The sequence below is a fragment of the Harpia harpyja genome, chromosome 22 (assembly GCF_026419915.1).
Source record: "Harpia harpyja isolate bHarHar1 chromosome 22, bHarHar1 primary haplotype, whole genome shotgun sequence".
NCBI classification, from domain to species: domain Eukaryota; kingdom Metazoa; phylum Chordata; class Aves; order Accipitriformes; family Accipitridae; genus Harpia; species Harpia harpyja.
The window spans coordinates 8,624,326-8,650,109 of record NC_068961.1 but is presented as its reverse complement, the minus strand read 5'-3'; the positions used below and the strand labels follow the sequence as shown (position 1 = coordinate 8,650,109).

Below are 25,784 nucleotides of genomic sequence, written 5' to 3'. Positions count from 1 at the left end.
TGGTGTGCAGAGACTAAAATGCAATTTTTCCAGCATAGTTTCCTTTACCCAGTTGTCAGGGAATATGTAAAATACACTACTTCTGTGTTCAAATCCGAACGCTTCCCCTCCTTCAGAAACGACGTCCTCAGGCAGCCCCTTCTCTTTAAGCTATCACACGAAAAGGACAAAATCATGAGCTACACGTCACTTTTAAGTCCTACAAAATACTGCAAATAACCAATTAGTGTTTCTTTTGTTTTTAATATTCCTGCCTGCATACAAATGCTCCTGTAAAGCTAATTGGACCACCATGACATTAATTAAAGCCCTCCAAATTAATCTAATACATTGCTGAGATAGAAACTTAAAATAATACGCCCTTTCTACAAATAATCCAGAACTTTATTCCCTTCATTTAAACCCAGGCATCTCAGACATGGTTTGCTGGAAAAATTCACCTTTTCAATTCCAGTTTGGTTCGGGGTTTTCCTTTTGTCTTCACAGTAATCCCTGATGGCAGAAAGAGGCAAAATGCGTGCAAAGGTTGCTCAGTCATACAGAACTCCCTTTAGTTACGTTGTTAACCCTAAGAAACCTTGCCTAGCCCACTGAGTTGTAATCCTGAATTGGAAATACTTAGCTGGTGGCAAAAGGCGATTCTTCTTTTGACATAAAGTAGGTACTTTGAGAGCCTGTTTAAAAATTCACTTTTCCAGCATGAAAGCACTCAAAAGCTGAAGTTCCTCTATTGCCCCTCCAAAAAGATGTCTCAGCTGTACCGAAGAGAAAAGGAAACATTAGGCTGTGGATTCAAATTAGCTGTCAAGAAACACAAACATAAATCTGACTTAATAACGTAATTTGGAAATGTGTTCAGGGCCCACCCTTGGCAATAACACCAGGGTTTAACTCGCGTTGTAGCAATATTTAAAACAGCTCGGCAACTTTGGTTCTCCACCCAACTAAACAACAGAAAATTATGTTGTCAAATGAAAAACACCACACATTTAAGCGAGAGAAACCATCTAAACTTCTGACATTTTTCATCTTCATATTTTTTTTTAATCCAAAAGATTTGTACAGCATTTTTTTTTTAATAACTTACAGGATCAAAAGGAAAGTAAATGCATAGCTTCAAAACCTTAGAATATAACCTCCCCTTGTTGCGGAAGAGCTCAAAGTCATAAAGTGCTGCAGATATGAACACACATCAGACAAATAATCTAGTAACTAACTTATTTTTCTGGTTTATTTAACAATATTCCAGGCTTAGAACATTAAATAAAAATCTCACAGACAATGGGTAGGACTAACAATGGCTTTGTTATTTGTGTTTTTTTTTTCTTTTTCTACTCATTTTTTTAGAAGAACGCTGAGACACATCAATTGAACCGACTACAGTTTTATTTTGGATACCAAAAAATAAAAAGAAGCTGGAAGGAAGAGAGTAGTGCATTGCACCAATCTCAGTAGAACTGCTTGTAAGCATCACTGCATACGTTTAGCCCCCGAAGGATGAAGATGGAAACAGGAGATGGATGCTGCCAAGAGGGGTAAGCTGAATGCGGACCTGGGCAGCGGTGCTCTGGGCTCTGCCTTGGTTGCGAGGGCACGGCTGTGAATTATGCTCGTGTAAGAGAGGATCTGCACGCCTCGCACTAGCATTTGCGCAGCTCCTCGAGGGCTAGCGGCGGTGGTAGCAGGCGTAGGCGGTGGAAGCGGACACAACCGACACCAGCTGGTGCTCAACGAAACCAAGAGGTCTTCCTGGAAGACTGCAGGGGTGTCACAGGAGCTCAGGTAACATCAAAAAGGGACCTGCTGTATCTCACTCCCTTCCATAATTTGATTTTGCTACCCTCACAGATAGCCTACATACCTGCGGGAGTTTAGGCCAAGCCTGTGTTTTGCACCTTGGGCCGTCACATACACTCTTCAGCGGACGTGGAGAGTAGCAACATTCAATAGGATGCACTGTGCGTGTACTTTGTACAAGTGCAAATTAATGTTCAGGGGGCTGGAGAGTGAAAACCCAGGCTTACTGACAGCCAAACACAGGCCATATCACCTGTTAAATGCATTTTTCCCGGGCTTAAATGTGCCAGGTAGCTGACTACTATTTACTTCACTGCTCCTTTACTCTAACCTCTGTCCTTCCTCCCCACCCACCCCTTCCCGCCACCTACAAAGAACTCAGAGGCCTCAAACTTCCAAAAACTATTAAACTAAAACATAAACAAGCAATTTGGCAATAGATTCAGTTCCATCGCAATTCCCATTTTTGTATGTTCCTCCTGGCTGGGCCCTTTCTATGACCAAACATCTGTGGTACCACCGTGATGAAAAAACCCAACTTTCTTCCTCCAGAACAGTAACGGCCAGTCTTCAACAGACCCCTCTCCAGAAAGATTGTGCTTGACACAGTCGTAGACTAAAGCCAAGGTGGGGGGCAAGACACCAGTAACAAAAATAAAACCCCAAGCAAACCTTGACTGTAACTGGACAATGCCAAGAATCCTCCTGTGCACCTCAAGGAAAAATGCTGGCTGCCATCCCACTCTGTGCCAAGCATGAACTCTAATCTTGTTTATGACCTGCAGTATTTCAGGGTTTGGGGTTGGTTTTTTCTTTCTTTTTTTCTTGTTTGCCAAGTTCTCCAAAGGGCTTAAAACGCTTAGGCATAGAGACACAAAGGGAGCAATTACAATACACAACAACTAATCAGAAACAGTACTCAAACATTAGACTGGACGGGACTAAAGTCCACTCTACAAACTGAATCAAAAAAGAGACAGGAGAAAAAAAAAAAAGAGTTATTAAGTGCTAACGTAATAAGAAACAATCTTAAAGACTCACTAAATACATGTGGGGAAATGGAGGGGTCCCCTTCTTTTAAATATATTTACATAATATTAAAGCTTTTTATTTTGCTTTTCTTGCCAACAAAATTTTCTAGCTACCCTGGGCGAAGTCCCCATTTAAATTAAGAGGTTAAGGATTTTATAACATAGACAGAGTGTTAGACCCGCGGCCCGTACATGTCTCCCCGCCCTCTCCGTCCCTCCCTCCTTCCCTCCCTCCCTCCCTCTGCCGCCGAGGGGCCTCATGCCTTGCTTGCTTCGCGCCACGGGGCATCAGCCATAAAGTTGGCACAAAGCGAAGGTAACACAACGCCGCCTCGACCCCACACACTTCGTTACCCTTTGTAAAAGCACAAGAGACTACAATCAGGGCTTGCCTAGACACAAAAAAAAAAAAAAAAAAGTTTTGCCATTTAGCTGCTGCAGTTAAATGGTAAAACCAGACTAATGTGGACACAGCAATACCAGTTTAGAAGTGTTTATACCATTTACACCGCACTGGAAAGGAAAATAACTTATCCCAGTATAAGTGCATCCACACTATGGCCTATGCCAGCACAGTATCAGTTAAAATAATAATACATCAGTCCCCTAATTGACAGAATTATACCAGCTGAACTTTTCTAGCATAGACCAGGCCTAAGACATGAGGTAGTGAAAAAGAAAATCAGGCTCAAGATCTTTTTTCATTCCATAGCATCGATATACTCTAAAAATATTCACTGCTCAGATTTATGGATTTTAAAAATGTTTTAAAATCCAAAATTTAAAGCTAACATCCTGAGTCACACAGGATTTACAAACAGAGGCATAAACCTTAAAAACTCCCTTGCTTAGGTTCCTAATTCAGGAAAATATTTTTATGATAGAAAGCACATAAGCATGTGTTTGTCTCCCACTGAAGCAAGTGGAAAGGAGGCACATGGATAAGCGCTTTCTGCAATCTGGGCCACAGTCAGAAATCACGGTCTTTGCAGAATTTATTTCCTCATTCATTTCAGTGCTGTTTAATCACAAGTCATTCATGTTTTAAGACAGTGGGAGAAACATAGACAATGGAAGCTAAATCAAGTTTGTTACAACTGTTCAATATTTACAGCATTCGTAGCATAAAACAGAAGTATTTTTGGTAAATTAAGACAAATACCTTTTTTCTTTGTTATTAAATGTACCGCAGCAGTCCTGTTAAACAAACCCACTGTCTCGGATATTAAAGAAATTGTTGTTTACATTTACCGAGTCATTTAAATTAAAAATCTGTTCCTGTTCCAAACCCCACTCTCCTTCATCTTCATCCTCCGGTTCTGCCTCGGACCCGTTCCGACTGTTTTCGTACAAAAAGATCTGCTCATCCACGTGAGCCGGGGCTAACCGGTTTCTCTTTGCACTTACAACGTTAGCAGAAGAACCAAAAAGGCGTTCAGGGAAGACCCTTGTGGCCAGAATACACCAGTATTTTTGAAGAACCTTTGGTAAAACTGGAAACAGCGCTAGTCTGTCAGACCACCACTTCAGCGGGTCTTCGTTCAAACCGAGGACCTTTTGTGACTTGAAGTTGCTCAACTCCTCAACGATCTGAGCGTGCCATTCCTCCTGGTCTTCCACGCCTCCCGTCTGGCAAAAGATCTCTGCGAGCATGTTGTTGATGACACTGGTAGGAGGAGGAGTAGAGGAGATGATGATTTTTTTCACAGGGGGCTCTTCCGAAACAGTGAAGAATTTCTCTTCAGTCCTAAAGGTATTTTCTTTCACTTTCTCCAGCAGGCTTTTTGCTTCTTCCACCACTCTGTTTTCAACCTGCTGCCGCTCAAAGGCTGAAAGAAAAGGCAGTTTTTTGTAGCGCGGATCCAAGAAAGTTGCAACGTTGAGAAACATGTCTATCTCAGGCGTGTGCTGGTAGGTGGTTGACAACTCTTTAGCAATCACCTCCTTTGCCATGCTGATTTCTTTCAAATCATTCTCTTTGATGTTCAGCGTAGTATTCAGAAGCATATGGAGAAGAGGCTTCACCATACTTATCGTCGGGTACTTTGAAGCAGACATCATCTCCGCAACCTGCTTGAAAGGCTGCAGCAGCTCCACCAGCCCTTCGATTGTATTCCACTCGCTGGCTTCCAGCATGAGGTGGTGGTTGTTGCTGTCCTCCACAAGAACAGCCGCAATGACAAACTGCTGCTCCTTGAGGCGCTGCAGCATGGCAAGCGTGCTTCCCCACCAGGAAACACGGTCGCTCACCAGCATGCAGTGGAGAATGTTCTGCTGCTTCTGCTTCTCGCTCAGCATGTACATCGCGACCGTAGACTGCTGAAAATACTCCACCAGTTTTCGGCACCTGGCAAGAAGGCTGCAGAGTTTGGGGAGCTGAAAAGCTTGTTGTATTCCTGCGTTAAAAGTGTGCCCCAAACAAGGCATCTGTACGGGAATATCTAGGAGAGAGCAAGCTTTCACAATGTCTTTACTGTAATCTGTTGTAGCACCAAAGACTTTTGTATTGATCCCCCACTCAATGAACGTTTCATAAAGGACTCGCGTAATAGTCTCTGCAGTATTATCCTCCGGTACTTCAAACGTTTTTAAACACCGCGAGTTCACAGCCAGGCAGTTGGCAGGACTGCTGCTGAGAAAGTGAACTGCGACGGTTACGTACGACCTGTTCTGGTTTTCGCTCCTCCACATGTCCGTGGAGATGCCACACCACAGGACCTCGGTGAGCTCTTTCAGCACTATTTCTCTAATGGCATTGTACTTTTCAGGAATAGCTTTTGTACAGAAGTATTTCCGGCTCGGAAGTTCATACCTGGGGTCCGCAGTTCTCAAGAGGGCCTTGAAGGTGGGTTCATCCACGATAGAGGCCGGATACATGCCCTCGCAAATTAAGCTGATGACTGCAGACGTCAGTTCCTGATGCTTTTTGTTTTCGTAGTTCTGGTAGGTCTTCATGATGAGGCTATCTTGAACAACCTGCTGCGACGACTCCGGCTTGATTTTTGAAAAGGCGGTGGCAAAGGCTTCCCTCATTTGCTCAGTGTTACTTTTCACAAATTCGCAGAATTCATCAGGGTGATTTTTCTCAAGGTGGTAGGAAAGGTTGGACGTGTTTCCTGAATAGGCAATCTGTGCCATGCAAATACGGCAGTAGATCTTCTTCCACTGTAATATGCATCCTTCTGCATTGGTATCAAACCCAAAGTACTTCCACACTTTACTCTTTGCTCGCGGGTGAGCCACTAACTTTAGGTCTGATGGGGAACCTTCTAAACTTTTATTCTCCATTGCTTCTTGGCCACCGTCCCACCTTTTGATCCTTCACTCATTAATGAGTACCTGATAAAGGCAGTAAGATAAAGATACAATGAGAAAGCACAAGTTTGACCACTCTTAACTATGTGAAATCAGCGTTTCTGCGAACGTATCAAGAAACCTACCTTACTAATTACATTTGCAAATTTAAAGATGAGATTTGCAGGAAGTGTGACCTACAAGAAGCCCATCGGAATGTCAAAAATTAAAAAGGGTTTTGATATATCACATTCTGCCATGAAACTGAGCTAGAAGACCTGAGTAAATCTTGTTTCTGGAATTACATAATTCTGGGTAGAGAAAGCATAACCACCACCACAGAGCTGAACATTACTGTCAAACAAACCGGTCATCTGCTATAGCATTTTCCTGCCTCTTAAGTTATAGTTAGGGCTACAGCAACATCCTCTTGCCTAAGAGTTACTGAACTTCACTGTTAACATTTATTTAGATTGAAACCTGATACTGAAGGAGCAAAGGTTTTATTGTTTATTTTGAAAGAAGTTTTGTTAGCTCAATCTAACTGCTCCAGCATTTGCTTTAAAAAAAAAATTAAAAAATCTGTGATGCAAATTATGGCATTAATCTGCTCCTCTGAAATGTAAAGATGTTTTCTGACTGAAATAAAAGGAAAAGGAGTTTGAACCTACACGCAGATCAACAATACGCGTCTGACACCTTTCCTGTCCTTCTCTTTCTGAAATCAAAGCCATCTCCTGAACTACTACTTCACAATCGTGGTTCCTGGAATAACAGTGCATTATAATCACAGGAAAAGCAGACAGGGAAGCACTAATAAATGTTATTATCCACATCAGCTGGAAAATAATTTTGCAGTAGTTTCTTCAAAAGGCTACAGAAGTCAGGAGGGGGTGACAATCTAGAGATGAGCATGGCGATAAGGCAAGACTTGGCAATCTGTACCTCAGTATCTGGACAGGAAAACACTTCTTGTGCAAACAGTTACATGCAAGTACTGCTTGAGGCCTACAGCATCTCTGTGCACAGTGCCAGCAGCCGGCACCCGCCGGAGCTGATTTTGCGACACCAAAAAGCCAAGCCACAGCACAGCGTGACTGCACGCTGACGCGTCTCTGTTTCTTCCACATCGCCAGCCGAGCCACCGTGACAGCAACAAGCCCTTCGCCAGGGGCCTGGCCAGGACCGGGGAGAAGGAAGCCATCAGTGAAACGCGGATGCGACCTCCTCCACAAAAATCCAGGGGAAGAGAGCAGGAGAGAAACATCAGGAGCATCCCTGCAGCCAGCCTGAAAGCAACAGCATTGCTCCTTCTCTGCTCGTCAGGAGCTGCACCTGCACCCAAGCCCAGAAATCCCCGGGTGGTAAAACTGGCTGGTTGGGGGAGGAAGAAACAATCTGACTTTTTCATATTGCTGCAAGTGACTATTCAAAAAAAAAAAAAAAAAAAAAAGTATGTGTGCAAGCTTCTCTGGTGTGCTTTTTGCTGTTGATGAACATTCCCAAGAAAAGATGTTTTCCTTCTGAACTATAGCTGGTATTTTGCAGCACTTTCTGAATGTCTTCAATGAAAAAACCAAAGACAGGTTTACCAAGACTAAACATATTTCTTTAAACGCAGCTGTTGGTTTAGAAGCAGAATGAGAGATGCAGGGCAAGCATTTTATTGGATTTGTTCTGAAGATTTACTTCTGGGTGTAGACCTGTTTTGTTTTTTTCTGGGGGGGCAAGGTCCTGACTACTAGCATGCCCTCTACTGTGATTCATTCAGTGCCGTTTAAGTTGCCAGGATAAACTATTGATTCAATATGGTAGTGCTGCCTAATTCCAAAGATGTGCATATCAACAGCACCAAGGTATGCAATCCCACAAAAACTGATGATTTTGAAAGACAAAGTGGTGTAACGTGTAATGATGTAACCCTGCCATAGCATCAGACTGTGTGCACTAACAAGATACGTCGTATCAGTAGGTAGTATTATTGCTTCTAGATCCCTCCACTTCAATCCATGACACGGTGTCTCGAGGAAGTATAGGAGGCTCCCGGTATTTCATTAAATCTTACAGTTTCCTTTGCAGTTACATGGCAGTTCCTGAAAGCAAGGAGGAAGGTACTGTAATAAAAGAGTTGATGCGTCTTTAATATTTAAAATTAGTATGACACACCTTGGATCATAAAAAGTTCATCACAGACTGATAAAATACAAGTTATTGTAGATGGAGTGTTACAGACTCACCCCACCCTTCATTCTTATGTACATTACAGCTTTGCCATCGTTTTGAGATGGATCTGGCACTTGGCGATAGTGGCACAGAGTAACATTGCCACAGTTAAGGATATGCCAGCATAACACAGCCTTTATTATAATGCTGTAAACCACACTTCAGCTGTCATAATAGCTCGAATATAAACTGCTAATCATCCCTGCCTCTCCTCAAGTGTTACACAGCATAACCGGCACTATGAAAAAAAAAAAACAAAACAAAACAAACCCCACACCTCTCATTTTTCTGCAAGAAAAGGCAAATTTTCCTCTTTCAGTGAAACAGTGTTCATAGCCTAGGCTTGGCAAAAACTAGAGCAGCTTCAACTCCGAGCCAAACTGAAGACACCAGCACCTTGCAGAATGAAATCCACTGGGAACGAAGCACCTCACTGCCTTTGGGAAGTGCCGCAGCTTGTTACAAGGGCAGCTGATGGAAATGCTCTTTTAGCTTGCCGACCTTTCCACGATTAAAAAAACTAGTGCCGCTTTGGTTTGCTGAAAACCCTTCCACACACAGAAGCCTTCGGGCTACAGATGTGCCTCTTCCTTTCTCCCTTGAATTCCCACCCACACTGAAACAGAGCGCACCTTCGGAGAAGCTGCCGTTGTCCTCGCCTCCTCCACGCGGCTGCCCACCACCACCAGCCAGCACCGGGGCCGAGGCTTTGAAGAGCCCGCGGACAGGATCCGCGCTCTGCTGGCCTCGCGGCGGACTCGGCTGCCACAGGAGGAGGAAGGCCCCAGGTTTCTGGCCCTAGCACCTCATCCCCGCTCTCCCTCCTCGCCCCTCTCAGACCCCTCTCACTCTCCTAACCCAAACCCAGGACTCCCCCCGCCAGGGCAGGGCTCGGGCCAAAATACGGGAACGCCAGCAATGACGTGCGTTGCGGAGGGCAGCGGTGCTACCCTTGCACCAGGCAGGGCTCGGTTTCCCCAGTGGCGAAGAAAATCGGTTCAAAACCCGTACGAGAGTCGCTCAGATTGTGAAACCGGGCATGGGGATGTGAGGAAACGCGGGGCGTGCAGCCACCCTGCAACCTTAGCTCTGCCCCCTTGTGCACACACAGCGATGGCTCCCTCCCCAATTACACGGCAGGTATCGCTGTCGCACAACACAACCCCTGCCTCGTTCGGCGCAGGGGCAACCATAAAACCTGAAACGACCTGAACAACTCTCTCAGGTGCGTGCGTGGAGGAGAGGGATGGTTAGATGCAACTTTATTTTTGCCTGCCGTCAATCCTTCCTACCTGGTTGCTTCTCTACGCACCTCTGGATGTTTTACAACCTGGAGCTCGTACAGCTTTGAGCAGGAAGTGCTCGGTCTATCATTATGCTTTACTCATAAAGTAAAAGCCCTCAACACATGAATCAAAATTAAGAGATGCATGTTCCCAAATTAATATTTCACGATTAATTGTAAAGAAACTCGATACAAATTATAATACTGAATAACTAGAAATTGGGGCAAATTAAAAACATGTCTGAAATTTCAATCACTTTTAAGAAGAACTGGAGTCATCTTTAAGGTCTTCTGAACTTCAGCCACATTACCACCTTCTTCAGAGCCAGTTTTCTACACGCCACAGGTACCAAATTTAACTACAAAGACTTCAAAACTACAAAATGTTCAGCATCTAGCCTTCCCCTACCAAATTTCAATGAAACGTGTACAGTAGAAGAGAAAATGCAGGAGGAAGATGCCAAGTAAACTCCTTGAAAAGCTTTTAAAGTACCAAAAGAGATGACTATTATTATTATTATTATATGAACCATTTTTGTTATTAGTAGGATGACTTCCAGTGACCACATTTCCAGTGTTAATATCCTGGTGTAACAATATTAGTTTGTCTTTTATCAATCCACTGATTAAATTTTTGTTTTTCAAAAGCTGTTTATATCAAGAACTTTAGTCATGCAGGGCTTTTTTTTTTTCCCCCCCAATTAATTGAGATTAAGCACTGTAAAAAAAAAAAACAAAAAAAAAAACCACCCAAGCAGTAATTTCTAATGAAACTATTAATTGTTTAGACCACTGAACTCTAACGCAGCTTACACTACCTATAAGCAGTTATACCACTTATGCAATTAGTACTTGGAAAAATGTTTTAACGTAAGTTAAATGTAAGTCCCCCTTTACTTCTGCACACTGATTTTAGTTAGCGAAGCAATCACTGCCTGCACCCCGTTTAATCTCCCAGCACTGTATTTCCCTTCCCTGAGCTTCAGGATCAGAATTTCAGACCAATTTCCCTACTCGGTATTAGGGGGAAGGGGGGGACGCTCACTGCAATAGCAAATATTACTATCTTTTCAGTGTGCAACTCAAAACAATTACCAAGTTTTTGCACTGAATCTAGATTTCAGAGCTCAAACTACCCTCTTTCCCCAAAAAACTGTCTTGAATCCCATCTATAAAAACTAGATGAACCCCAGTAGGATGTGACAGAACAGATGGCCAGTTTTAAAAGCCATGCGAAAGCACATGTGCCAAGAGCATGCAACTCTGACTAAGTTAAGGTAATGAAAAAGAAAAGAAAAACAAAACTAATTTGGTTTACTTGGATTGAAATCCTGAACACTTCTTCCCAGCAAGTGCAAGAAAGCAAGCTTTTCTTGGAAAATTTGGAGGCAGAAGGGCTGCACTGGCACCAGACCCCTTCGCTCACCCACAGAGCTCAAGGACGAGCCACAGGGCATCCCTCTGTTTTAAATCTTCCACAGAAGGGCTGCGCCGCTGCCGCAGGAAGAGTGGGAACTCTGACGGGGGAGCGGGGGCCAAGGAGACGGGATCGGAGGCATGGCTGGCTGCCGCCCTGCCCTGCCCTTCCCAGCCCCGCTTCCCCCCTCCAGGCTCTCCCCGGGAAGGCACCCTGACAATACTTGTGAGAGTTACGGACACCCCCTTGAAAAGATATAGAAAATTTTAAACATACACACCTTTCTAGATTACCGTCTGGAAAAGTTACTTGGCGTTGTCTTACAGCAAGTGTATTTTACTGATCCAAGCTTTAATTAAGCATGTTCTAACCAATACTTTCGCTTTTTGTTGCACTGCAGTCACTATTTTGAAGTTATTATGGAAACGAGGCTAATCTGGGTAAAAAAGTTCCTGTCGACAAGCTGATTCACTTTTTTAAGCAGTGGCTGGACACAGCGAGTCGAAGCAAGGCAGCAGGTAACTGCCAAGAGGCAACTACGCACAAACAGCTATCTGAGGAGGAAACTACTTGTCCTTGGAAGAAACCGCCCCGAGTCAGGGCTGGAAGAAAACTTTCCACATCTGCCACATCTGCCCCGGTCCTACTCAGGCAGCTGACATTTCCCAGGTTGGATCTTCACTGCCTTCCTCCTGCGTTTCTAAATGCAACACTTTTTTTTTTTTTTTTTTTTTAATAGGAGCTAAGAACGGATGGCAACAAAACGCTCAGGTCACATTTTCGTCATGCTGTTTCTCTTTGGTTCGAAAAAAGATTTGGAAAGTGTTACACACCCTAGGCACAATACCCAGCTTTGCTCTGCCAAGAAAAACTAACGCTAGAAAAATGCTCAGATGACTTCAAACTGTACACACATCTGCCCTTTTTGTCACCAGGGTTCTCTCGCTCGTTTGTTTGGGGGTTTTCTCTCTGTCTTTTGAGAATGAGAAAGGACAATCCCAGCCCACTGCAGGAGTATCGGGAATGAATAAAAAGTAGACAAAAAGCTACCCAAGGAACCCACGTGTGATGAAATGCACAAATACGCTCCTACTGTACGGTGTACGTGTCCCCGTCTCCTCCCCAGTGCTTCAGATATTCTCTGAAACAATTTCCTTATCTGCCTCATCTACTTACCAAAACACTATGCCCTCTCAATACTTTTTTTTTTTTTTTTTTAACTGTTCCTCTGGTTAAAACTATCGACAGAACCACAAAGGCTCACTTGCTGCTAAGCAGAGAAAGTTAAAAGGTGCCGACTTGCACGCAGTTGTACGCTAGGCTGTGACGATACCCTAACGCGTCCGTCCGGACTCGTAGTTTGCTGTAAGTTCTTAAACTCGGGAGCATTTTAAAGTCTTCAAGAGCGATGTGAGGAAAGAGGAAATTCGGATCTTTCTTTTCTGGCAAACTCAAAGTTTCCTCCAGTCAGCCTTAAACATGCCGCTGACCCAAATCGGAAAAGTGCGAGGACGTAACTCCTCCAACAAACCCCTAAACTGGAGTCCCTGGGAGCAAACCGCCAGTGCGGCTCACTCGTCAGCCGAAAGGCTGTCAGCGAGTGACAGCCGGGAGCGCAGACCAAGCTTTCGGAGCGCGGCTACGTCCCCCTCCCGGGGCGGCCGGGGCAGGGAGGCTCCCCGCCCGGCGGTCCCAGCCGCCCCGGCGGGCGGAGGCAGCGGCCGGCGGGGCCGGTGGCGGGGCGGGGGCACGGCGGGAGGCGGCGGCGGGAGCGCCCGGCCCGGCGGGGGAGGCTGCCCGCCGCTGCCCGCCTTCCGAGCACCTACCTGGGCTGAGGGAGGCTGCGCCCGCGCGGCTCTGAGGCGAGACCGTCAGAAGGCGAGGAAGAGGCGGAGGAGAAGCGGGGACCCCCGGCCCGCGGAGCCCCCACGCCGCCTCCCGAGGCCGCAGTCAGGCCGGCGTGCAGCCAGCGCCCGTCCCCGGGCCCGGCCCCCCGCCCCGCCCCGCGTCCGGGGCGGCCGCGGCCCGGGGGCCGGACGGGGCGGCAGGGGCCGGGGCCCGCCGCCCGCCGGCGGCAGCGAAGGCGGAGCCCGGCGCGGCGGGGGCGGGGAAGGGCTCCCCGCCAGCCGCGGCACCCCACCCCCCCCTCCGCCCCGGGCCGCTGCCCTCAGGCGGCGCGGTGGGCCCGGCCCGGCCCGGCCCGGCCCGGCCGGCGGAGGGGGGGGGGGAGCGGGGGAGGAGCCCGGCGGCGGCGGCGGCGCCCGGGCCCGGGCCGGGGCCGCCGCGGTGCCTCAGCGCCCGTCCCGCTGCGGGGGAAGCGGCGCTGCCCGGGCGACCCGCCGCTGCGGCTGGCCCGGCCCGGCCCGGCCCGTCCCGGCCGGGCCGCCAGGTCTCGGCCCCGCCGCCCTCCCCGCGGCGGGTGCTGGGCGGCCGCGGCAAACTTTCCCCCTCTCGGCGGCGGGGGCTGCCGCCCCCCGCCCCGTCCCGCCCCGCCCCGCGGCGCCGGCTGCGGCTGCGGTGCTCACCTGGGGCCGGGGGGCAGCGCGGGCGGAGGCGGCGGCGCAGCTGGTGCAGGATGACGAGGAGGCCGATGCGGTAGACCCGGAGCAAGGGCACCAGCGCAGACAATAGCGACATGGCCGCCTCCCGCCCCGCGGCGGCTGGCTCGGGGCGAGGCGGGGAAGGAACCGGGCGAGCGGCCGGCCTGGACGTGGCGCGGTGGCTCTCCGCCGCCGAGGCCGGGCCGGGCCGGGCGAGGGGGGGAAGCGGGGCGGCCCCCAGCCAGCGGAAGGGAAAGCGCCGCCGCTGTCACGGCAGCGCCCGGGCGCGCCGCGGCTCCCGCCCTTCTGGGCATGTGCGGCGGGGGAAGGGCCGCGCCGCGGCCGGCGCGGGGAGGGAAGGGGCGGCGGCGGCGGGCGGACCGACCGACCGGCCGGCCGGCCGGCGGCAGCGAGGGGCCGGCGGCTCGGCCCCCGCCGGGGCGCCCGGAGAGCTTGGGGCGGGGGTGGGGGGGCCGAGGGGAGCGGCGGTGCGATGCGATCCGATCCGCTCCGCGGCGGCGTGACTCAGCGGCGGGAGCGGGAGGCGGCGTGCCGGGCCGGCGGGTGCCGGGTGCGGTGACCTGCCGCCAGGTCTGCGGCAGCTGCGAGCGGCCGGGGGTGTCTAGGCGGGGACGAGGCAGACGGCTCCCGCCCGAAGCCCCGCGGCTGGAAGCGCTCGCTGAGCTGCCCCGCGGCTTGCCCTCTCGCTGGCACCGGTGAGGGGCTGCTGCCGCGGCTGAATCCCACGGGCACGGCTCGCTCTGGGCACGGCCCCTGTCACCGCAGGCGTCCCTCAAGCCTGCTGCTCTGGGGGTCGCGGCTCTGGCAGCCGCAGACGCCGATTTCTCCAAATGCCGTCCTACGTCGGGAGCCTCAACATTATGCCGGCGTTCTGTACAGGGATACCTAGCGCGTGACGTGGTTTATCCCGAAAGTTTGGCGCTGCCAGTTCCAAATCCTCAGCCTTACTTGTAAGACGCCGAGTGCTCGGGACAGAGGAGCGCGTCCTACCTACCGGTTCCCACGGCGGGTGGCTGGTTTCGGCTGCAGGGAACAACAGCGCCGAGCCCTCGCGTCCGTGGTTTTCATTCGCAGAACTGGCGGTGCTTCACCAACGCGGGTGAGCCTCAGTGTCAACACAAAACAAAAAATACCAACAGCCGTCTCACAAGAGGGGACATTGACCTAGACGTTCAATTTCAAATCCTTAGGTAACAACATTTCGTCTTTGAGGATGATGGGGAGCCGTACAGAGTTCTGGAAGTGCGTTCGAAATGTAATCTCCTCCTCCCCTTTAAAAAAACCCCAAACCATACTTTCCAGAAAAAAAACCAATTAACAATATACTTTTTCAATGTCAGATCAGATTGCTCAGCAGAACTGACTTTCCCTCTTCTGTCAGAAAAATGCGTAAAGTAAGAGCATAGCATGTAGTTGCTCCGGCACAAAACCAGCCGTTTAATTTTATGTATCTCTGGTGAATTATTTTTTATTAGCACATGGAATTATGCAAACACAAATAATAAACAGAACATCATGAAGTCACATCAATGAAGGATTCATTCTTAATGTATGTTCTCAACCCTGCATGGAGTGGTGGAAAGAGCATCACATAAAAAGACATGAAAGAAGAAACACTGACATTTAGTAAAGGTGAATTATTCTTCCAACTTAGTAAAAATCACATCTTGACTCCTTTGTGTTGCTTTACATCTTTTTCTCAGAACTACAGCGTTAATGAAAGCCCTTTGCAACGTTAAGCAGTGAAACTTGCCTACCGTGTATTTACACAATCTGTGTATGAATATAATACCATGCTTTCTCCCGTTTTCTAGTGTAATAAAATCAATCGATGTGTATTCAAGCTATGGAAATAAATAGTCCTCTGTCTTGTTTCAGACAACGCTATCCAAAGAATCAGGCTAAACGGGGCACAACCAATGGGTTAACACGATGGTCTTATTGGTCCCACTACTTTTTCTCGAGGTGTTAAAATTATTTTCAACCCTCCATGTTTCATGAGTACGGCTTCACAGAAAGGATGAGGAAAATTTGTTTCAACCCTATGTTAAATCGTTTTTTTAAAGGCTGATGGGGCACGGAAGAGAAATGAAAATATTAACAAAAGGCTGTAGGTCTTTGACTCGTTTCAGATGGTGTCTTATAATACACCCTAGTTTTAATTGATAATTCCTTGGTTTTCAATAGTCATCATCTTTACTTCTTATTGATACTTTGGGTTTTTTTCTTGCAATCTTTAACTATGAAGCCTCGAGTATTCGGGCTGGAATCTCATCCATCTACTTTGGATACCTCACTGAGACATTATTACCTCAATGAAATTTTAGGCGTCTGAGCCCTGGAAGGGACGAAAGGAGCATTCTGATTGCCTCAGCTTTGCTGCACGGGCAGTGGACAGAGAGAGGCACTTCTGAAGACCTGCAGCAGATGACTGCTGCCTTTGAGGTGCTTACAGTGCCTCCTCCTTTCCACCAACTGCAAGTGAACCTGGCGCCAGTGGGCAAAGCCAGCCTGCGGTTAGAGCACCAATATCCTCTTGGAAAGTCACTGGAAGCACTAGAAACTCTCCACGCACGCATGCTCCAGCCTATCTGTCCCCCCTGCAGGACTGGCATTAATGAAGCAGTATGTGATCACAGTGCTTCCACCCACATTTTGCATAAAGATGCATAAAGCCCTAAGAAAGGAAGTGGGTGATGTTTCTAGACTCTAATTAAGCCCCGAGCTCAAACTTCCCAGCAGAATGGCATAATCAGCAACCATCAGGCAGCGTGGATGGTAGGTGTTGCAGCTGAGAGCCTGTGCAGCCAGGAACGCGCGAGGCACGGGGCCGCATCAGAGCAGACAATAGCAAACCCAAGGTTAGCCTAGCAGTTCAGATGCTCACTGGCCCGGGGTGGAGGGTTATGAGGTTATGCCCTATTTTTCTTGTTTGTTCCATGACAATCCCCTGTATGACACATCTTTTCCAGGTATGTGAGTTTGCTTCCCTCGGTTTTGCTCCCCTTGAGATGAGAACTGGAGCCAACAGCTCCTCGTATCCACCACGCAGTGGTTCAAGTTCAGTAGGAGAGGTCGATGCTTTTTTGCCCAAGCATGCCAAAATAGTTGGGGCAGTCTCGTAAGATGTCGATGGTGTCACGTCAATCCCTCTCAAATGGTAAAACGTACACTTCCACTCCTGTTCTTAGCTCAAGACGTGCTCTCTGAGTTTCGCACGTATGTCGAAGCTGATGGCCCATGCCGGAAGAAGCCAGACATAATTCTGACTGCTGCTAATTTTTCAGGCTTGTAAAAGGGATTTAAATGCCTGTCTTCCTAAGCTGGATTGCAGTGAGACTTGAGGCAAAAGATAAGTGCCTATCTTCCCAAAACAGGATCTCCTTAACATGTGTGGGTGAATAAAGTTAAATGCCCGAGGAGCTTTCAGGTTCAGTAGGGAGGTGCTCACAAGATTAGGCAGTGCTGGGAAACAGTCGGTTGGGATTGCATCTGGAATTCATGTGGGGTTTTGAGCACCTGCAGACAATTTTGACAGGCTGCATATGCTTTTCTTTTCCCCTCTATGCAAAAAATGAGCCATTTTAGGTACTCCCAAACTAGGCATCGCCTTGCCTTGATCACAGCAGGACTGTACGGAGCAGTAAGCTCTTAGGCACCCTCCATACTAGCTTAGGGAGGGTCATTTACCTGGAAGGGGAAACTTTGCCAAAGGGAGAGGTGTCTGCAAGCTATGCAGTAGGAAGTCCCGGGGACTGAGAGCAGGCTTTTCCGCTGTGGGCAGTCATCGGATGGGACACGTTTATTTTTCTTTAGTAACGCTAGGGGAGGTAGTAGATGGGTGTAAGATCGACCTTCTGCGTAACAGAACCAGTGCTACAGCATTTGTCCGTGAAGGGGGATGGCTTTTGATCCCTCTCAGTCTTTTTCAGATATTTCACTTTTCAAGAAAACAGTCTCATTGGAAAAAAACGACCCTTGCCGGTGTGGCTATAGTCATAAGCATGTGAAGCCCAGGAACACAGTTAAGAAATCTGAGGGTTTTTAGCCTAGCATTTAAGTTCATGGGATCAAGGGGACAGAGCTCCAGCCCATATTCCCTGAACAGCCTATGCTTTTTAAACTAGAGAAGAACAGGACGAAATACGGACTAATGAGTGCAAATAAAGTCCTGGACTAGGGGCAACTTCCCCTCTTCAACCAAATGCTCAAACCACTCGGCTATTAAGCAAGAACCATAGTGTGCTTATTACTGCCGCTGAGTTTTTTTAAAGTGACTGTCCCTGCTGCAACTGTTGTATTTGTGCAGCTGAGTATTCAGCGTATGTCGCACTTTCAGGACGTATTTGGTCTGGAAAGCCTGGAGCATGAGTAGTTGGGGCTGGGTTTGCATCCCCCGCCCACTATACCCCTACTCCATATCAGGTTAAGATCTAAGCATCCTCCCTGCAGTTTAGTCAACACTCAGACACCAAAGAGTCAGAAGGCGGCATGCAGAAAAAAGCAATAATGAAAATAAAAAAGAAAAATAAAAAAGAAAATAAAAAAGAAATCTCCAGACACGTGTGTTTACACAGAAAACTTCTGCAGGAACATAAGTGGAAAGCAGGTGACAAAAATACACAAGCTTTTGTTGAAAACAACTTCTGTCATAAAAATGTAAATCTATTTAGAACTGAGTAGGGCTATTAGCAGCCTACAAACTTGGCACTTGGTGAATTGGCTGCAAGAATAAAAAACATCTGGAAATTCTAGATGTAGCAAGGACTAACCAGCATTATTTCAGCAGGGAGAAATCAGTTCTCATATAGTTCGGGACTTTATTTGAAAATGTCTGTAAGTAGATAAGCTGATTGATTAACGTACATGAAGTTTCAAAAGTCCTTTGACAAGATCCTGCGCACAGGGGATGCTAAACAATCAGGGTATAAGACCCAGCATATTTACGAAACAGAAGAAAAGAAACAAAACCCCACACTAAAACGAGAGTGAAACAAAAAGTGACTGACTTTCATCAGGAAATCAGAGCAAAGTAAGAGCAGGGTGTCAAGCTTCCATACCACATCCAGCCCTGGCTAATATGTTCCTTAATCTCTTGGATGGGGTAAGGGAAAAGCTGCTGAACCTAAATGGCATGGTGTTACTTCTATTAGTCAAGGTGGGAGAGAAGCGGGGGAATTTCAGACAGATTTAAACAAGCGAGGCAGACTGGCAATATTCCAACACTGATAAAATAATGCTATTGAAAAAAAAGATTAATTATGCCCGCTGTAGAAATGGATTTGTTGACAGTTAGTTCATTTGTGTTAAAAAATATCTAGTGTCAATAATTGCGGTTGTGGTTATTTCAGTGTTTGTATAGTGATGTCTGCAAGCACCTGTGGCATATCCTGTGCAACCCTGCCCAACCCATAGCTAAGAGGATTTTGTAAGGGTTCAGCAAACAGCCAAGAAGATGATTATGGTCCAAAGCAAGACTTTTCCATGACACCAGGTCCTCCATGTATCTTTGATCTCTTCCTTAGCAATACTGTAAGATAAGCACATCTTTCATCAGAAACTTGGTTAGCACCGTTCTAACGTGAAGGAAATAAAAAAGCAGAATCACCCCTCACAAACTGGATATCATGAGTTGACCTGCACCTGTATTTTTGTTGCATCTTCTTGCAAGAATACTTGAGTACCATGTACAACAATATTACGCAAGGCAAGGGTTGTGGGGAGAACATAGCAGACAAGCTTTCAGGCACACGTAACCCTGCCCATCCCCTTAGCCAAACAGGGCTGTAAAAACACCGCTACTGGTAGTACTCAAGGTTCAGTAGCAGAGTCTGCTGGTCTCATCCCTGCTGTCTAGTACCGGTGTCGCAGCCGGCCGGCTGGCCTCAAGAAGCGGTGGGACTGAATCCCATGAAGACGTGGGATCCTTGGTTTTGGGCATGCCAGCTGCATTAGGTGTCACCCATTATAGATAAGCAGGTGACTCCACGCCATAATCAGGGCGTCCTCACACTGATCACGGAGTGGTGGCCAGGTCAAGGAAGCTGGGAGATGGCGTTTGGATGTCAAGATCTTCAGAGCGGTACAGAAGTGGCCAAAATGGCAAGCACTGTGCCACACAGAAATGCATGTGTGGTCGGGGCTGTGTGCTTTAGACAGTCAGGGGAGGCATCTTCTGCCGCCTGAAGAGGGCAATTCTTACCTGTTGTGAACTTTTCATACAGCTTGAAGTGACCTGGCTTTGTGCCCTGGTCTGTCTGTGCGTGCCTCACACCGGTGTGAAGATACTTCTCCTCCTGTATTCCCGTTTCACCAACTGACTCTTAGATCGGAGCTAATACGTGTTGTCTTCAGGACCCACGCTGCTTTTGTACTTAACTGTACAGATTTCCTGGGCTCCTTGGGGGCAGCTCCTGCCCGCAGCGCTCTGCGACTTCAGCATGGGAAGAGCAGCTCTTATTTTTGTTGTTGTTGTTGTTAAAGACTGGCTGGGGTGTTTCTGACTGCCTGTCTCTAGGCTGCGGCATATGAGAGAGCAAACGTGGTGATGGGTAAAGAGATGTGTAGAACAAGCTGGAGGGAAGAAGATCAGGCCAAAACATGATGCAAATGCTAAGCAAAGGAAGACATGCAGATGACAGAAAATAGGAGTTGTGAGAAAGGCTAGAGGTGGGTTGGCTTTGGTTTAGCTTTGCTGAAAAATGGTCCAGCTCACTGCTAACCCAGATCACGGCATGCAGCGGGAAGGATGAAGATGGGCAATTTTCTGGTCGGTAGGGTCAGGATGTCTGAAAGCAAGTGGAGCTGAAAAGCCCGGTGCAGTAAAACCATCCATCCTGCAACAGGGCTGGGGCCAGCTGCCTTACCCCGACCCCAGGCAGAGGTGTGCTCCTGGGGTACGCGGGAAGGTAGACCCCGAACAGGAGGGATGGGTACAGTGACCTTAGCTGCGAGGTGCCTGAAGCCCAGTGTTACCTTTCTCCCTTCTCTATCGAATATACTGGGGGATTATTGAGAATCGGAGAGGGTCCGGCAGTTCTTTAAGCACGCTCTGCACTTTTTATCACTTTTCTGGCACAGCTGCTTTGCACTCCTCTTTGTCAACGGGTCCTGGCTCCTGAATCTCCCTAGACACTTATTGCTGCTGCAGCTGGTTCCTCTAAACCCCCCTGCGGTCTCTGCACTGTTACTTGTCATTGTCCTGGGACAGCCGACACTCTCTCCCGTTTTTCCCAATTCCATCTCACTTTACTTTCTAATCACCTGGACAAACCTGTCTCTCTATCTGCCTACAATCACTGGATTCCCCATTCTCTTGATCACACCTGCCTGTCAGTTGTCCAAAAAGATTACGTATGCCTTGAATTTTCCACTTACTTTAATAAATGAATGATTGCAGCATTATATAACTTGTTTATGTTTGGCTTGTGCAGTAGTGGTTGGGATTTGGCTATTCTATAGCATTACATTAATTTACTAAGCACAAAGCAACTGTGTAAAAAGCTAGCACAGCCAATAAATGAACAGACTCAACATTTTAAATTTAAAGGGAAGAGGTAAACAAAAGAATAAAGAGGTCCTGCTATTCTTGCAGACAAATTCACATGTGACATAGATGAGGTAAGAGGAGACATCTGAAAAACCATTTCTCATTCCTTGTCCTTGGGGTGATCCAAGTCTCTGTAAACACTGAGCTTTATTTTTCATTCTTCATCTCATTTTTGTCAGTATAAAAGCAAACCGTAGTGTGATCAGTGCTGAACTGCCTTAAGAACAACTGCAGAGAAGATTCAGCCGGGCTCAGACCTTACACCCTCTCCTCTAACGCTTGTCTGTGAGGAAGCATGAAATGTTCCAGAACTGTAGTTTGACCCCCCAGAATACATGCACTAGAAATTATCAAAGACAATTCATTCTGCTGATAAAAATAATTTAAAGGCTGGAGAAAGCCAAGGGCTCATCCTGACAGTTGTTAAGCACACACTTTCAGAATTATCTAAAGATGTCAGATTCTGATTATACATATGATATTAGCCTTCGTATTTTTCAGAGGTAATAAACTACTTTGCTTATACATAATACGTTACTTAGGATAGTTTAATTTCCAAGTCTATTAAGACAGCAGTTTAATTCAACATCATCATCACATCCCAGTCTGCTGAGACAGTGCAGAATGAAAGATCGGCCATTTTTTAAAATCTTTCCCTAGAGATTCTCAAATATGTAACAATGAGGGTATTTCTCAGTCCTCCGGCTGCCCTGAGCGCCAAGATTGCTCGAGCTTGATAGATAACGTTCAGATTCCCACAAGGCGCAGTGGTGAGAAACGGTGCATTTCAGATTCTGGATTAGTCTTGGGTTTGTATTGTTTTCTAATCTGCTTCTGCTGTTTCAGCAATATCAGCCATTTACATTCAGTATTTAATGACGATAAGCCTAACATAAAGGACTCAGCTATCACTGCTTGTATATATGTTAGATATATTTTTAGTTTCTGGGTTTGGTGGCGTTTTGGGGAGGTTTTTTTGTGTAAGAGTATGCTTTTAAGTACCAGCATGACATTATGAAATGACATAGGTAGTTCACATGCATAAGAAGCTTTTAAAACTAAGATTTAAGACTGTTTTATAACAAGTATTTTTCATCTAGTAAAAGGCCTTAATCCAAACCAACCAATAATTCACGTAAGTGGAGCTGCAATCTTTAAAGCTACTTCTTAAAACTAGGCTGTTTTTTTTCTAGAAACTTGCAAAAGACTATCACCCAGTGATCCACTACATGTCACTCTGACTGTTAATTGATAAGTTTAGGATAAGCTGCTTTAGCATTGCAGAACATTTTATTCCACAATCCCAGCTAGAAAATGTTTTTCTACCCCCTGACTTCACTTCAAAGCAGATTTATCCAAGGTCTGCATTACTAAAGTGAGTTTAGACAACTTCTCCTAATAAAAGACAGAATATACGTATATATTGTAAAGGTATATGCACATTTATGTGTACAGACAGATAACATTTTGAAATGTCATTAAGCATGTGGAAGGGGAATGGCATTTCCTGCACCCAGGACTTACTAGGAAAGTGTTTAAAGGGGCTGGTTTATGCTGTTACTTCTTTCCTCAAAAGAGTAGGTATCTTTTTCTATATAAATCACATTACAGCATCATTACTACTTTGAATAAAAGAGTTATATTGGCTATAACATGCACTTGTTACACAAAAATTAAAGCCGGAGAGCAAATTCTCCTGGAAACCACATGTTCAAGTTGCAAGCCTTAGCAAACAGGTTTTTTATCTATCAGAAGTGTAAACCCAAGAGCCTTTACTACTGTTCCAGATTAAAGAAAAGCAAGCAACCAAAACCATACATTACGTACAGGATGAGTGGCTTTATGCTCACGATTTCGCTGGCTGGGTTTCTAATTGCAAAACAAGGGGGTTTCCTGCAACTTGCGTGTTGGGTCTTGCACCCATCTTGCTCGTGGCCAGCCTGTCTTTCTTTGGGGTTTTGCTTCCTAATAATGAGATTATTAACAGCCAATTCACTCTGTTTAAGTATTTTTTTTCAAGGAGGAATCAAGGTAAAAACTACCATTTTGCATCTGGCTTTCCTTGTTTTTTGTTTGTCACAGTATCAATTGTGCCCTTGTTTTGCATTGCCTTGCAACCAACTGTTTACAATAAGCCATCAATAGCAATCAACGATCTGATTCTATCACTCTTGCTGTTGATTAAATAGGGAGAGTACAAACCGAAAGAGAACTTGACTGCTTAATCAAAATACAGTTTATTTACAGAAAAGGGCATAAATTTGCCTGTAGTCAAGCCTAAAGAAATAGCTTTTTTACCTGCAGGTTTAGTTTTTTCCTCTAATTACTAACTCTTCTTGCTCTAATCAAAAGGTTAATTTAAATCATGATGTTATGAAAGAAAATTTTACTTAGCTTCAGAAATGCAGAGGGATGAATGCATGATCTGTAGTTCAGGGATGGGACCAAGCACTGAACAGCCACATTGGATAAGATGGAAGATCAGCACAGATTTGTAAATATCTGTTAAAATGACCAGGACCAGGTATCTCGGAGAGAAGTTTAAAGTCTTCTCAGCACACAACCTCCTACACGGTAATCTCCACTTTCCTTCTCATCTCCACCTATTACACTGATATTTAGGAATGGTCGTTAGACTAAAATTCTGAAGATTTCATATCCATTTTTTGTCTTGCTGACATTAATTGTCTCCAGATATATTTGATATGTAGACGATTCTCCAAATTACTTTTCAATTTCGTTAAGTCTATTCTAGTTGTGCTGTGTTTCATGTATATGATTATATACATTGTGTCACAAAATATTTTAACCTTTTTATAATTTACCACCTTCTAATTTCATTGCATAGCCCTTTATTTCTGTACTATAAGACAGGAAAGCAAAATTCCCAGTCTATCTTTAAACCACTTATTATTTTATATACTGCTTTTTTGTCTTACTCATTTCCTGTTTACTGTAAAAGATCTTTCATGTCTCTTCAGAGGGAGTTCACGACACAACACAATCTGTTAACTTTTATTTAGACACCTCCTGTTCAAAGTGTACTATGGAGTGTCTATTAATGTAACTGAGACTGATACACAGAAAGAGGTGTCGGTATAAAGGGTATTTCATATATTTACAACGTGAAGCTGCAAGTGTAAAACTAGGCAGAGATTAAAGTACGAGTATTAAGTGAACCACGGACAAGAGATGTTCTTGTTAAGGCCTGCACAGAATTGGCTAGTCATACCGTGCTGCGCTCTTCCCTATTTTTAACTGCGAGATCACATGAATATACAGATGACAACTGCACTAGAATGTTTTCCTAAAATTCTGCTCCCGGGCTCTCTTGGCTGTCTCCAGCACTGGCGCACCTCATTACAGCCATCCAGCCCTGGCTTTAGAGTGTGAAATCTCTTCACATGCTGAGAGAACAAGGTCGGTACTGCTGGTAGAGACGAGCCAGAACCTTATCTAATGCCGCAAAATGCCTTCGACAGCATTTGCTCGCTCGTCAGCACGCAACAGCTCTCCATCTGTGCCATTCTCCGGCCATACTCAGGGACCACATCACCCCTTCACCAGTTAGGCCACTATGCTGCTAAGGACAATTTGTAAGTAATATTTTTTCTGCACTTTCTTCTTCCGATTACTATTGTTTGCCACTTGAGAGAGCGAGTGAGAACGGAAAAAAAGAAAGAAAATAAAGGTATTTGCAATTAGTTCTTGAAACATTTTAAATATAAGGCTTGGTCTCAACTTTTCCTCTTTAATTATCTGCTGCTGCTACTTGGAATTTTCAGGGCTGTTTAAGCCCTGTAATAACTTGTTTGATTTATAGTTATAATGATTTATTCCTGCTGGGGGGGAAACCATGCTGATTACTTCTCTCTTGTTTTTGCTGTGTCATTCTCTATGCTCATAGTATGTATTGCAATGGTTTTTCTAAAAAGATAAAAAATCAATCAATATAACTTTCTAAAAGCAAACACTTAATGTACACATGATACACAAGCTGCAAACTATATCATATGTGAAAATGAACACACCTCTTGAGTGTACAGATGCTTCAGGTTTTTTCCCCAAAAAATACATTTTTCCATATACCACGAATCAGATGTGTGCTCTGTTATTTTCTTGCTTACATAGAGCAATCTATTGCAATCTATTATCTTGTTTGCTTTTTTTGCTATGCACTAGGCTGATAGTTTCAATGATTTTTCCCTTAATAACCTCAAGCCATTATTCTGATCATTGCACTGGATGATGGCCCTACTTAGTACATATACTTTAGCTTGGGTTTTCTTTGCTCCCAGACCAACCAGTTTCCATTTATACATACTACAATGATTCCAGCAGAAAAGCCAACCAACTGGATGTTTTTATATGTGGTTGGTTTGTGTCCTTGGAATGAAATTCATTCACCCCTTTAGAAAGGGCCAAGAAGTACATTGTTTTGAGGGCTTGGGAGGTGATTTTTTGCTGCATATTCAGGCCTCCTGCACAAAGGGGAACTTTGCTCTTCTTTCAGTATTAGCATGGTGCCTGCAAATAGAAATCATTTTACCTTCAATTAAGCTTGCTACGCATCAGTGGCACACTACTGACTTCAAGTTTATTCCACATTTACAAGAGAAAGGAGAAT

General features: G+C 45.9%; 2 protein-coding genes across 7 annotated transcripts in view; both read right to left on the bottom strand.

The window, feature by feature from the left end:
- Positions 1-13,689, bottom strand: part of DHRSX (dehydrogenase/reductase X-linked) — a 169,943-nt gene extending 156,254 nt beyond the window's left edge. For 2 of the 3 annotated variants that reach the window (XM_052773610.1, XM_052773611.1), the window contains exon 1: positions 13,573-13,689. In XM_052773610.1, the coding sequence (XP_052629570.1) occupies positions 13,573-13,684 (112 nt within the window). In that variant the 5' untranslated portion in view covers positions 13,685-13,689. Of the gene's footprint in view, positions 1-12,873; positions 12,937-13,572 lie in introns of all 3 variants that reach the window. The other variant, XM_052773612.1, reaches the window with a different exon arrangement.
- The window catches only part of ZBED1 (zinc finger BED-type containing 1), a 58,953-nt gene continuing 34,177 nt past the window's right edge, over positions 1,009-25,784 (bottom strand). The window contains exons 1-2 of one of the 4 annotated variants that reach the window (XM_052773605.1): positions 13,573-13,703; positions 1,009-6,167 (exon numbers count right to left, since the gene is read on the bottom strand). In XM_052773605.1, the coding sequence (XP_052629565.1) occupies positions 4,029-6,116 (2,088 nt within the window). In that variant the 5' untranslated portion in view covers positions 6,117-6,167; positions 13,573-13,703 and the 3' untranslated portion in view covers positions 1,009-4,028. Of the gene's footprint in view, positions 6,168-11,327; positions 12,093-12,873; positions 13,051-13,572; positions 13,704-25,784 lie in introns of those variants that run through there. The other 3 variants (XM_052773608.1, XM_052773609.1, XM_052773607.1) reach the window with 3 other exon arrangements.